Raw genomic sequence first — 13,928 nt, 5'->3', positions numbered from 1 at the left:
ACCATGTAACGCCTCAAACCAAGCTTTGATATCACTTGTTAGAAGCGTAAATGGACACTCGATAAACTTTATAACTCACACTACTATTGTTACGAACAAAATATGATACAACACGAACACAACACTAGTTGCGGCTAGTTTTATTAAAAGGAAAAATATTCAAAATTACTATGGAATTCGTAAACTAAACACATAATTAGAATATTATTCTATAACCAACAATACAAAATAACTAGTCACTCGGGATCATAGAAGGGCCAAAAGAAAAAGGTTGAAACTCATAAAAAACAAAAAAAAAAAGATAGATACAAACAAATATGACTGCATCAGAAAATGAAACGCAAATCAGAATGAAACATCTTAAAAAAACTATCTACGAACGTAAATTATGTATCCAAGTCCAATTGAGGGTCCAAAGTAGGGAAAATCAGTAGAATAATAAATAAACATCATATTGATCAGTCGTGGAGACATCGAATCCAATCTAGAAAAGATTAAACGAAAGAAAAAAAATCAAACGACCGATAAATAAAATAAAAATGTATCAAAAGACAAAGAAAAATATGTCATAAATATAGACAAAAGTGTGTCATAAAAGTAAAATTATTGAAAAATTAAAAAAGGAAAAAAAGTGCGATATAAAACATAGAGGAAAAAAAACGAATATTGACTGTTGACGATCAAAACTAAGATTAATGTTGTTGTCTGTCAAACAATAATAAAAAGAAGGTTTTAGGGCAAGCCGCGAGAATAGGAGTTTATATTATATGTATTATTGGTTATTTATTTCATATATAATAAAAGCTAAGTTTCCCACTAAAATATATATTTGATAAAACTATGAGTGAGCGTTCGATCGAGCCGAATAAAAAAATTTAAGTCATCCAAGTTGACGAATTTTATTTTCTAACTCGAAGTTGATTTGAATTTTTTTAGTCTAGTTGAGTTTTCGATGTTGTGATTAAATTTAATTGTAAATATTTATAATATTACGATATTATTTGATTCCAATTTAAATGATTTTTTTTTACAATCCTATAAAATACATATGCATTTCTTCATATTTTTTTTCATATGTGATATACATATATAATACATAGTCGATGGGCTTAACTGAAACTTAAAATTCATTCCACTAATTACTAAAAAATTAAGTTATTCAAGTTATTCGAATTGTATTTTATAACTTGATTTGAACTTCAAATTTTTTCGAGTCGAATTTATAAAATTAAAAATTGAATTCAATTCGAAATGAATTTTTTCGAGTTAAATCAAGTCAAAAAATTAATTTTCAAGTCGAGTCAAGTTTCATTCACTGCTAGAGAAAATCATCCAGTATTAAAATAAATAATATAAGCAGTGGGCAATGACGCGTTTTTGTGGCCGCAATAATTCAAAGTCAGCTCCATTTTATATAGAAAGTCAGCTACCATATTAAACTCATATTAACTTAATTTAATAAGCTAAATCACACGTTTCATGCATCCACAGAGGAGGATATGAGAGTAGTAGTACCCCATAAGAGATGGATCGAAAAGGTGAGTAAGAGCAGTCGTCTCTTAAAAATTTTAAAGTCATATATATTTTAAATATTTTTTATTTGTGATTGAAAATGTGTTTTCACCCATAAAATTCTATAAATTATATCTCTTAAAATTTTATTAATTTATCTCCTAAACTAAAATTTTGCGTTCGTCCTTTGTTCCATATGCATCATCAGATGACGGAAGTTCCATGCTGCTAATTAAAGGGTCAAACACCGGTGCTTAGTCTAATGACAGACAAGAAGCAATTCACGATGAATTGTATGAATGTGTTATTATATGGAATACCTTAACATTTAACCTGTTCTCTCTCTCTCTTTTATATATATATATAAATGGGACAAAATTCAATTACACCCGGTGTAAAACTTTTAGTTTTATATCTTTTTAGGATCGTTGGATAAGAGAAAGCAAAAATTGATATTAATAATAGGAAATGAGAATATATTCACTGAAAAGAAAAAAATGAGTTAATCTCAGCATTTGATATCCCTCATACAATAATCCTAAACATGTGTAAAACTAAGAGCTTTACACTGAGTGTAAGTGAATCCTAACTCTCTCTCTATATATATCAATCTCAGTCATCTATTTTCACTTATTCAACAGTCTTAAATATGTGTAAAATTAAAGAGTTTTTCATTGTCTAAATAAATCCTTTTATTTTAAGAATTAGTAGGTGGCCAAAGACGTGTGCTCCTACACAATTCATGGGGTACAAAATTCTTTGCGACTTTCAGCCTACATATTCCTTACTTAAATATACATAAACAAATATAGATTACAATACATCTAATAAACAATCACCAGCTATCATTAAAAAACAACAAAAATAACAGTTTTAGATTGTTTTTGAATGATTAATCAATTTATTAAACTTGGTGGGTATGCTAATTGTATGTTCATTACCATCACTTTCCAATATTCAAACTTATGCCACCCTGTCAACAAGTGTACACGAAATCTTCTTCTCCTATATAAACAACATTGAAGCCTGTTAGAGCACATTATTTGAACATAATCCCATCCAAAATGGAAACTAAACTTGCTTTATTTGTGTTATTCAGCTTGTCATTTTCAGTTTCACAAACCCTTTCTTCTGTACTCGCCAATGGAATAGACTATTGGTGCAACAAAACACCAAACCCTCAGCCTTGTAAGTATTTCATGCACCAAAAGCCCACAAATTTCGTGCCCAAAAACAAATCTGAGTTCCACAAAGTAACGGTCCAAATAGCCTTGGAACGTGCACTCAATGCTGAGAGTCATAACAAGTGACTCGGCAGGAAATGTCGAAACTACAAGGAGAAGGCTGCATGGGCTGATTGCTTGAAACTCTACCAACAAACCATTCTTCAACTCAACCAAACCTTAGACGCCACGGAATGCTCCGATTTCGACGAGCAAACATGGCTAAGTAGTGCTTTGACCAACCTTGAAACTTGTAGGGCGGGGTTCGTGGAGCTTGGAGTTTCTGATTATATGTTGCCCCTAACTATGTCCAACAATGTCTAAAAGCTAATAAGCAATGCTTTGGCTTTGAAAAGTAATGCATCATTTGTGCCGCAAACTTATCAACATGGCTTTCCTAGTTGGCCCAACCCCGGTGACAGAAAGCTGTTGCAGTCTTCTTCGCCAACACCAAACCTTGTGGTGGCTCAAGATGGGTCCGGCAACCATAGGACTATTAAGGAAGCACTTGATGCCGCTTCGAAAAGGAGCGGTGACGGTAGATTTGTGATACGAGTGAAAAGTGGGATTTACAAAGAAAACCTTGAGATTGGCAACAAGCTGAAGAATATTATGTTGATCGGAGATGGGTTGAGGAATACCATAATTACTGGCAGCCGGAGCATTGGAGGAGGTTCCACCACTTTTAACTCTGCAACTGTTTGTAAGAACAGTCAATTTAACTAAATCATTGCTATAAATTCAAAACTAATTAATCGAAAAAAATATTAATGCCGTGTTATGTATCCACCTTTCAGCGGTAACTGGTGAAGGGTTCATTGCCCGTGGCATAACATTCCGCAACACTGCAGGACCACAAAACCACCAAGCGGTTGCCTTGAGATCAGGCTCTGATCTTTCTGTCTTCTACCGCTGCGGCTTCGAGGGATACCAAGATACACTCTATGCTCATTCTCAACGACAGTTCTACAAAGAATGTTACATATATGGCACCGTAGACTTCATTTTTGGAAATGCAGCTGCGGTTTTGCAGAACTGCATGATATATGCAAGGAGGCCAATGGATAAGCAAAAGAATATTGTTACTGCCCAAGGCAGGACCGACCCGAACCAAAATACTGGCATCGTAATCCATAATTCACGAGTAATGGCAGCCGCCGACCTTGCCCCAGTCTTAATTCATTCAAAACGTTCTTGGGACGTCCATGGAAGGAGTACTCACGTACAGTTTTCATGCAAACTTACCTTGATTCCTTGGTGGATCCTGCTGGTTGGCTTGAATGGATGGTGACTTTGCTCTAAGTACCTTGTATTATGGAGAGTACAGAAATATCGGCCCTGCAGCTTCAACGAACAGAAGAGTGAAATGGGAAGGTTATCGAGTTATAACCAGTGCTACTGAAGCATCAAAGTTCACAGTGACCAACTTCATCGCCGGAACCTCATGGTTGCCAAGCGTAGGGATACCATTCACTCCTGGTCTTTGAGTTTGTCGTCTTCAATTTGTTCCATTGTTTTGTTCCTTCATTTCTGCCATGTCTTTGCCAGGAATTTCTCATGTCTCATACATACATAATGAACAAATCAATGGTTTTTTTTTTCTGCATCTCTCTGGAAATTCCAACTGTTATGGCAAGCTAAAAGGAATTAACCATAGAACAGTAATTTCTTTATTCAAAATTCAATTCAAGAGCTAGACTATTGCAAAGCAAGACTGCCAGGGGTATTCCAGCATAAGTCAATCCCAGATTGTCCTCCATGATCAACCCACTAATCTTAGCTGGTGGATCTGCAATTTGGTGCAAACCTGGCAACTCGTTGAAAGCCATTTTGGACATTGTATCCGCCACCCGACTAGCCAGCCCCTCGGTAAACATGATAAATGTGCACCTCCCATGGTATTTACTATACATGATACAAGTGAATACTCTATCCGTCCATCCTTCCGATGCTGAGAAAGCATGAACCAGCAATCAACAAAACAAATCGTGCTAACCAAATGAAAATGGTAAAGGAAGAGAAGAAAGCATATCTTCAACTTGCAGAGAAGAAGATTCGTCAATTTTACAAAGTATAACAGCTTCCTCCGTCGAATCTTCTGTCATTAAAACTCCATACAAGCATCTCATAAATCAGCATTCACTGCTTGCTTCCTGGAAGTAAATAATGTTGAATGACTAACCAAAATACAGTACTTGTTTTCAGCAGTCTCACACATCATAACCTTCCGGGGCCGATATCCACTTGCAAGGTTGAAAATCTACACCGTTGCAGAGCACAAAAACAGACGATACAAAGTGCAGGTTTAGCACAGCCACCACTCTGCATCATACATTAGTAAACAATAAGAACTGCCAGTGATTCTTCAATCTCTTCAGGTTATATCAGCTTCTACATTATGGTGGGTCAAACTATTAGTTACAAGTTCAAGAACGATTGTCACCATACCCTCTAGGGATGAGTATTAGATCAAGTTGAGTTAAAATGAGTAAAGAAATTTAGTCAAGATGATAAGTATTATTTTATCATTCAAACTTTATTTGAATTTTTTTCGAGTTGAGTTTATAAATTCGAGTCGAATTAAATATATTTGTTCAAATGTCTGTTCAAATCTAATTGCAATTATTTATAATATCATGGTATTGATTCATTCCAATTTAAATTACTCTCTCTAACCATATTCGATATGTATATACATTTATTCATATTCTTTTTCACATGTCTAAGTAAGATTTGTAATATTATTTAATAAATCAAATATGTAAAATTATATAATGTAATTTTATTTTTTAAAATGGATTTTGAAGGCAACATATTGGTGGGAGTATAAAAGAACCAAATACCTGATAGGAAGAAAGAATTTGCAAAGAGTTGTCGTAAGTTAACCAAATTGAATAAAATGCATAGTTGAACGGCTAAATTAAAAAAAATAGCAAATTTGTTGTCAAGAAGAGGAATTGATGTTACACAAGTATTCTACAGTGATCGGGAGCGTGTGATTCAAATTAAGTTAAAAATAGATTTCAAATGAAAGAGACATGGAAGAAACAAGGAAATTAGATACTAAATCACAAACTAATCAAATTGTTTAGTTAAACACCAAAAACGACATAGTTTTGTTGTTCATTTTTCAAACTTTTTAAATTCAAACATGACTCGAACTCGAAATTTGAACCATTAATTCAAATTTACTTGAAAAACTCGAATAAATACCTAGAAATTCAAAAATATTGATTTTTTTCGGGTCGAACCGAATTTTACTCACCTCTATTGCGATCAACAGATATTTCACTAAGTTAAGCATCAAGATCCTTAATATTTAAATGCAACATTCATTTCGGATTACCTGTAAGTTTGACAATACTAGGAATCTGGGAAAAACATATCGACGAAGTATGAACTTTTCTGTCTGTCAATATTTTAACTCCCCCTTTGCTTTTCAGGGCTGCAACAAAGGTGGTTATAGAGATTAGCAAATCCACAAGAATTTGAAAACATTAAAGATTATATAAGATAAAAACATTATGGAAAACAAGATAATCCACCGTAAGAAACATTCCGTTCTATATGAATCAACACCTAATGCGTCTTCAATATTACCCATTGGCACTGAGCCAATGATATCTTCAGCCACAGAAACAGAGACTAGAATTAGAGCTGATAGTAATAATGAAACCCTGGATGGAATATTCAGAAGCCCTTGCTTAGGCATCTATTCAACATTGGCAAACAAACCTCTTTGTTCCAGATGCCAGCAGAAGAGAGGAATTAATAATTTAATAGCAACCTTCCTTTCACCTGAAGATCATCTTGCTATATTTCAAATAAAAGAATAGATTAGAGGAGAATCATGCAGAAAAATGAAATAAAAATTTTAAGCAAAAAGGTTTGCTTACCAATTATATAATTTAAATAGGGATATCATTGTTTTCTGAATGTTTCGATTAAGAGCCTTTCTGTTGATCGATAAGGATACTTGCCCCGTTCAATCATTGTACCAAATACTATATAAGCTTCCCGCAATATCTGTTGTTCACATAAGATACAAAGCAACCAGTTATGATGATAGAGCCGTGGGTTCGGATGATAAACAAGCATCTCTTCAAATATCTTGAATGCAGGAATGCCCAAATAGTTGGCACAAAAATATCCCAGTAAAATTTCATAAAGACCCTTGCTAGGAATGAGCCTCCTCTTGTACATTGCATGTAAAATTGACAATGCTTCAAGTAATCTACCAGCCTGGCAAAGGCCTTTTACTAAAATGTGGTACACGACCCTATCCGGAGCACAACCATCTGCGTTCATTTTATTATATAAGCCTACGGCATGATCAATTTCACCAGCTTTAATGTGTCCACCCATAAGTACGGTAAAAGTCACTTGATTGGGATGCACTCCTTCTTTTTGCATCAATTCAAGATGATCATATGCATCCTTCATCCTATCTGTCTCAATAAATCCATAAATTATACCATTGTAGAGGTACAAATTTGGCATAAACTTCGTTTGTTTAACCTTCTGAATAAGCTTCAATGCAAAGTGTTTCATTGCTTCAGGAGAATCATCAGAAACTCTTAATTTCTTTTCTCTTGGCAGGAGAGATTGACGGTGGAGCAATTGGAACAACATTTCTCTTGCTCTTTCAGACCTTCTGCCTGTAGAGCGCCATCTTTTCCTCCTGGTGATGCTTCTGCAAAAACCACTGACCAGTGTAACATAAGAGATAAAATCACGTTCGATCTGGTTTCTGTCCATCAAATCAACTAATCTAAAAGCAAATTCAAACTCTCCCTTCTGCAAGAAAGTGTGGATGAGAGAGGTATACAGTACGGCATTTGGCACAAGACCATCATTCAACATCTTATCAAGATACATACATCCCTTATCAGTCATGTCTTTCTTCACTAATCCACTAATAAGAGCAGTGTAAGAATAAGATGTTGGCCTAATAGCATCCTCTATCATTTTATCAAATAGTTGATGGGCTTCAATTACTCTTCCTGTCATTGAATAGCCATTAATCATTTTCATATAAACAACCTCATCAGGATTCACACCAGACTCAAGCATCCTTATGAACATATTTTCAGCCTCAAACATCCTTTTTTGTCGGCAAAGAGAACCTATAATGCAATCGTAAATAGAAACACTAGGTTTCATTCCCCTGTCCTCCATTTGGTTTAGGATATCCAAAGCCGGTGCCAAATCCCCACGCTTACAGTGTTCATTTATTCTTATCAAATAAGTTGCTTGGTCTGGAAAGATACCTTGGTCTCGCAGAAAATCGAGTAGTGATTTAGCATCCTCAAAAAGACCCTTCTGGGAAAGACACTTCACCAAGGAATTATAAGTAAAAAGCAGAAGTGTGCATCCTAGATTCATCATTTTTTCCATGAAATGCAAAGCACTATCCAATTTTGATTCCTCACACAAGGCACTTATAAGTATATTGAATGCAACACTGACTAGACGCAAGTCACTTTTCAAGATCTCGTCAATCAAAAACTCAATCTTTTGGTCCAAGTCTTCGTGAGCTGAAACCGGAAGTAATAATGGATCAAGCCCACACCCATTTAGGGCTATTGCCTTCAGAATCATAAAAGCAATGCGAAGTTCATACCCCTTAGGGTACATCTTCATGAGTTTGAAGAACAAAACATGGTCTGGAACAAGCCCACCACTCAGCATGCTTTTATACAGTTCCTCTGCTTCCATTACCCTATTTTCCTTATATAAGGAAGTGATTAGAACTGTGTAAGAATGGACATTAGGAGCTAAATTATTGCTAATCATGCTATTCAGAAGCATAGAAGCACAATCAACCTTTCCTTCCCTGCAATAATTACTTATCATAACATGATATGTCACAACACACGGCTGCAGTCCGTGCTTCACCATCTGGTTATATAACGCCCAACCCTGATCAAACAAACCCATCTTAACAAACCCATGGATCAACGTGTTATAAGTATATCTATCCAGCTCACATCCTGTCTTGAGCATTCTTAAGTAAACTCTCATGGCCATTTTCATCTTCCTATCCTTACAGTATACATTCATCAATGAAGTGTACATCGTCTTATCCACAAAGAAACCCAATGACTCCATTTCTCCAAACAAAGACTCGGCCTCCATAACCCACCCTTGTTTGCAAAGACCATAAAACAAAGACTTGTACAAACAAAGGGTAGGTAACAATCCTGTTCTTTCGGGCATTAAACCAAACATCTCAACTGCTTCTTGTAAGTACCCTTTTTGGCATAGTCCGTCGATCAACACTTCATAACTCCGGTTACCCAAATTAACATTGATATTGTTCATTTTAACAAAGTAATCAAATGCATCCAAAAATCTTTCGTGCGAGAAAAGTAGCCTAACGAGAGCATTAAAGGCAGGTTTTCCACAAGAACCGTCAGTTATAAGCCGATCAAAAAGCACAGTGGCTTCCTCTAATTTCCCTAACTTACATAGGCAAATGACTATAGAATTAGCAATGGAGGTGTCAGGAATGATACCTCTACCGATAATGCAATCGGAGTAAAGAGAGTAGGCCAATTGGTGATGCCCCGATTGCTCAAGCTTTTTAATGAGAGCAACGAAAGAGGATAAATCAAGGTCCAAGCCCTGGGCAGTGACGAAATGAAGGGCTGATAATGCATCAGAGACGGAAGAAGATTGAGAGATGATGCGTTGGAAGAGTTTTTGAGCAGAGGATAGCAATCCACGATTGATGAGTTGGTCAGTGAAGGCGAGGCAAAGGGAAAATCGGTCGGTGGGGATGGATGAAACGGTGGGATCTAGAGGAAGAGCAGCTGAGGTGGTTACTGTTCTGGTTTTGAAGAACAAGTGGCGTGAAACAAGTCTTTTACCTGTCATGTTCAGAAGCAGCGGATAGACATATGAAAATTTTGTTTAAGAAGTATTAGTAAGGAGGAGAAAGTAGAAATTGCTTTGAAGGTCTGGTATTGTTAGTGGGGTTGGTCCACAGAGACTAGAAAGGCATAAACAACAAGGTTTTTTATTTTCACGATCCCTTCTGGTTTTGGAACGTGGATGAGAGGAGCATCCAAAGGTCGACTCTCAGTTGAGTTTTGTCCAAAACCCTGGTGTTGACCCAAAAAAGACAATAGGGGCTTTCGATGGTTGGATTGGAAAACGTTTTGGGAAAATTCCCTATTTGGTCACTCACATCAACCATTAATCACTCTAGACAATCAGCTTTGATTTAGAGCCAAGCAGCATCCTTAAGAACGTTAGAAGCACAAAATGGCCAAATGATAAACGTTTTGAGCAATCGTCTATGAGGTGCGTTATTCAGCGATTGAAGTCGTCCGACGAAAGGGTAATCAAAATTGTAAGCATATTGTATTGGGAAGTGATAAACAACTTAATGTGGACGAATCGAAAAAAGTTGAGAAGTTGGTGCCACAACAAAAAAGGAGTTTGAAGATAAAGACGTTGAGATAGGTGTTAAAAATTCGAAGTGTGTTTTCAATGAAAATAAAGTTACAACGGCTACGAATAAAGAAGTTTTGATCAAAAAGAAGGTGGATGTTGAATACAAACATTTCTCACTTTTTCTATGAAGACTCCAAAAGAATAAACAAGATCAACAGGATACTAGATTTATTTATATGGCACAACAGATGCATATCAATGTTCGTCTTATGGATACGTCAGAGAAAATGTCGTATTATGCAAAATTCACGAAGGATATATCTGGCGTATAATTGCTCCTTTCTTAAGGTATTTAGAACAGACCTCAAGTGTTTTTCATGATCCTCCAGCGATCGGCTATAAATCAAAATATCATCAAAATAAACAACACAAAACTACTAATGTAAGGTCTATAGACATGATTCATTAACCTCATGAAAGTTCTGGGAGCATTGGTTAACCCGAATGACATAATTATCCACTCATACAAACCTTTTTAGTTTTAAACGCGATTTTTGATTTGTAACCTTCTCGCATTTTGGTTTGGTGATATCCACTCTTGAGATCGATCTTCGAGAAGATGCTTACTCCAGCCAATTCATCTAACATGTCATCTAGGTGAGGTATAAGATATCGATACTTGGTTGTGACTTGGTTGACCACTTGACAATCTACACACATTGTAACACTCATCTCCCGTATACCTTTCTATACACGAGATATAAATGTCACATCACTTTTAAAACAATTCCTCATTTGAAAACCCATAAAAATTGTTTCTTTTTATAAAACATTTTTAATTTACTAAAATGCTTAAACTTGGATTAACTTAAGTAGATAAACAAAAAGTAATGTTCAAAATATTTCACCATTTTCATCATGGTACATCAAATGCTTTTCAGAGTGTTTTTACTAAATATATTTCAAGCCAACTAAATACATCGAAAAGTAGACAAAAATGTCATATTGTTACTGACGAGGCGACCCTTGTTTTGATGTCCAATGATCTCCTTACTCTGCTTGTAGTAAAACCTACACGTGAAATTAACACAAGCTAAGAAATTTTCTTAGTGAGGCATAAATAATCATAATCAAAATTCTTCCTACTTCAAGCCTATAGTATCGATACTTCCCAGCTGATTCTTCCTATTTCAAGCCTATAGTATCGATACCGTTCTATCAGAATTGATACCCATACTCAGATTTTCCATTTTCAGCCCGATTCTTACCCAAATTTGGTCAAATTTCCTTATGTTTACCTCCCACAATACTATCAAACTCTTCTTTACTTATCCCAACTAATTTTCCTTCATTTAGCTACTTATAACATTCACAATCTCAAAAGAACCTTTTAATCTAAGAATCACACCACATTTTCTAACATGTTTTTAAACCAATCCAATGCTTCTAATTTTTCATTTACTTCTTTGACAAGTCAAATATACTAATAAAAATGACTAAAAACTCATATCATAACATATCAATCCAAAACCCATTTTCTTAAATCTCTAATATTTCATCCATATCTTTGTTTTAATCCTATTTAACCCTTCCTTGAGCTTACATATCACTTAAGGTTGCAAAAACAACCCATAATCGAAAGGAAAAACTAATTAATTGAAGTTTACCTTTAGAGCTATGGAGGAGAGCACAAAGCCACGAGAAAGAAGAATAAGAAGAATATATAGCTTGTTGACTTACTTTCCTCTTTTTCCCTTATAAAATCCCTAATAAGAACATACTTTTAAATTCATTTCCCCTTAAAGGACCAAAATTCCATCTTCACTCATCTATTATTACAAAATAGTCTAAACCTTATTCCAAATCATTTTCTCATCTTTTATCAACTATTCAAATAAATCCTCAAATTTTAATTCTTTTTAATATAGTTCTAATTCAATATTTGGGGCATTACAATTCCCCCTTAAGAAAATTCATCCTCGAATTTAAAGAAGTACCTGAAATGAAGAGGTATGGAAACTGCTTCCTCATGTCCTCCTATCTTTTCCAATTAGCTTCTTCTACCCTATGATTCTGCCAAAGCACTTTAACCAACAATTTTTTTTACGTAATTCCTTGGTTTCCTTAGTCAAGATTCGCACTAGTGCTTCCTCATAAGTTAAATTTGGTCAGATCTCTATTTTTTCAGGAGTGATAACATGGGATGGATCCGATCTGTACCTTCTAAGCATCGATACGTGGAAAACATTATGGATCTTGTCCATATCTGGAGGTAAAACTTATTGATAAGCTACGGGCCCAACCTTTTTTAATATCTCATACGGTCCAATGAATCTCAGACTCAGCTTTTATTTTCGCCCAAAACGTATACCTTCTTCCAAAGCGACACTTTCAAAAATACTTTGTCTCCCTATTAAAATTCGATTTATTTTCTTTTCAAATCAGCATATGACTTCTGGCGATCTAAGGCTATCTTTATACTACTCTGGATAATTTTCATTTTTTTCTCCATATCTTTCATCAAATCCGGGCCAACCAGGTCTCAATCTTTTAGTTTAAACCAATTTAATGGTGTTCTACACTTCCTCCCTACAAAGTTTCATATAGGTCCATTTTAATACTCGATTGATAACTATTTTTATACGTAAATTCCGTTAAAGGCAAATACATTTCCCATGATCATTTAAATTCAATCACACATGCCCTTAGCATATCTTCTAATATCTGAATAGCTCGTTCTGACTGCCCATCTGTCTGCGGGAAAAGCTGTACTAAAGTTCAATCGAATACCCAATGAATCATGTAAAGACTTCCAAAATCTTGAAGTAAACCTTGGGTCTCGATCGGACACTATCGACATAAGCACTCCATGCAGTATAACTATCTTTTTTATATATAACTCCACACACTTATCCATCGAGTTATCTACTCGAACTGTAATAAAATGAGCTGTCTTGGTCAATCAATCTATAATTACCCATATCGAGTCCTTTTTACTTGGTAACAAATGTAGCCCTAAAACAAAATCCAATGTAACTCCTTCCCACTTCCACTCAGGAATAGTTATTAGCTGCAGTAATCCGGAAGGCACTTTATGCTCAGCTTTCACTTGCTGACATGTCAAACATTTTGCAACAAACTCTGTTACAACTCTTTTCGTACCAGGCCACCAATAACGACTCTTCAAGTCCTAATACATCTTATTCCCACCTGGGTGCATCGTCTAAGGGCTATAATATGCCTTGCAAAGAATATCTTTCCTCAATTCATCATCCTCGGGAATGCAAAGTCTTCCACGGTAATATAACTATCCATTATCTCTCATTTCGAAATCTTTTGCCTCTTCTTTTTCGACTTGCGCTAATCTCATCAAGCATTTCTCATCTCGACCATACAACTCTTTTACCCGATCCAAAAGCATCGACTTTAACTTTAATTCAGCAATCAAAGCACCATCTTCCTTTAAAGACAAACATGCATCTAAAGCCTTTAAAGCTGCAAAAGTCTTTCGACTGAGCGCATCAGCTACCACATTAGCCTTTACCGGATGATAGTCAATAATCAAATCATAATCTTTTAAGAGCTCAATCCATATTCTCTGTCTCAAATTTAGCTCTTTCCAAGTCAACAAATACTTTAGACTTTTCTGATCCGTATAAACATAGCAACGATCACCGTACAGATAATGGCACAAAAATTTCAAAGTAAACACTACTGCGACCAACTCTAAGTCATGCGTCGGGTAATTTCTCTCATGGTTCTTCAGCTGTCTTGAGGCATAAGCCATCAATT

At 35.5% G+C, this 13,928-nt stretch overlaps 1 protein-coding gene and 1 pseudogene across 1 annotated transcript; one reads left to right on the top strand and one right to left on the bottom strand.

Annotated features, from left to right (window-relative positions):
• Nucleotides 1-2,544: 2,544 nt before the first annotated feature.
• LOC120196492 lies at nt 2,545-4,272 on the top strand (annotated as a pseudogene).
• Nucleotides 4,273-6,637: 2,365 nt separating this feature from the next.
• LOC120196647 (pentatricopeptide repeat-containing protein At5g62370) lies at nt 6,638-9,783 on the bottom strand. The gene has a single exon (XM_039198401.1). It carries the CDS (start codon nt 9,612-9,614, stop codon nt 6,657-6,659), a length of 2,958 nt encoding a protein of 985 aa, XP_039054332.1. The 5' UTR covers nt 9,615-9,783; the 3' UTR covers nt 6,638-6,656.
• Nucleotides 9,784-13,928: the final 4,145 nt, after the last annotated feature.

Source organism: Hibiscus syriacus, unplaced genomic scaffold (assembly GCF_006381635.1).
Source record: "Hibiscus syriacus cultivar Baekdansim isolate YM2019G1 unplaced genomic scaffold, ASM638163v2 tig00117034_pilon, whole genome shotgun sequence".
Classification (NCBI taxonomy): domain Eukaryota; kingdom Viridiplantae; phylum Streptophyta; class Magnoliopsida; order Malvales; family Malvaceae; genus Hibiscus; species Hibiscus syriacus.
Note: the sequence above shows the minus strand (reverse complement) of the source record. Positions and strands in the feature narration are given on the sequence as shown.

What these genes read in the sequence shown, in the direction of transcription:
- LOC120196647 (XM_039198401.1), bottom strand. Translation starts at nt 9,614, where the DNA reads ATGACAGGTAAAAGACTTGTTTCACGCCACTTGTTCTTCAAAACCAGA.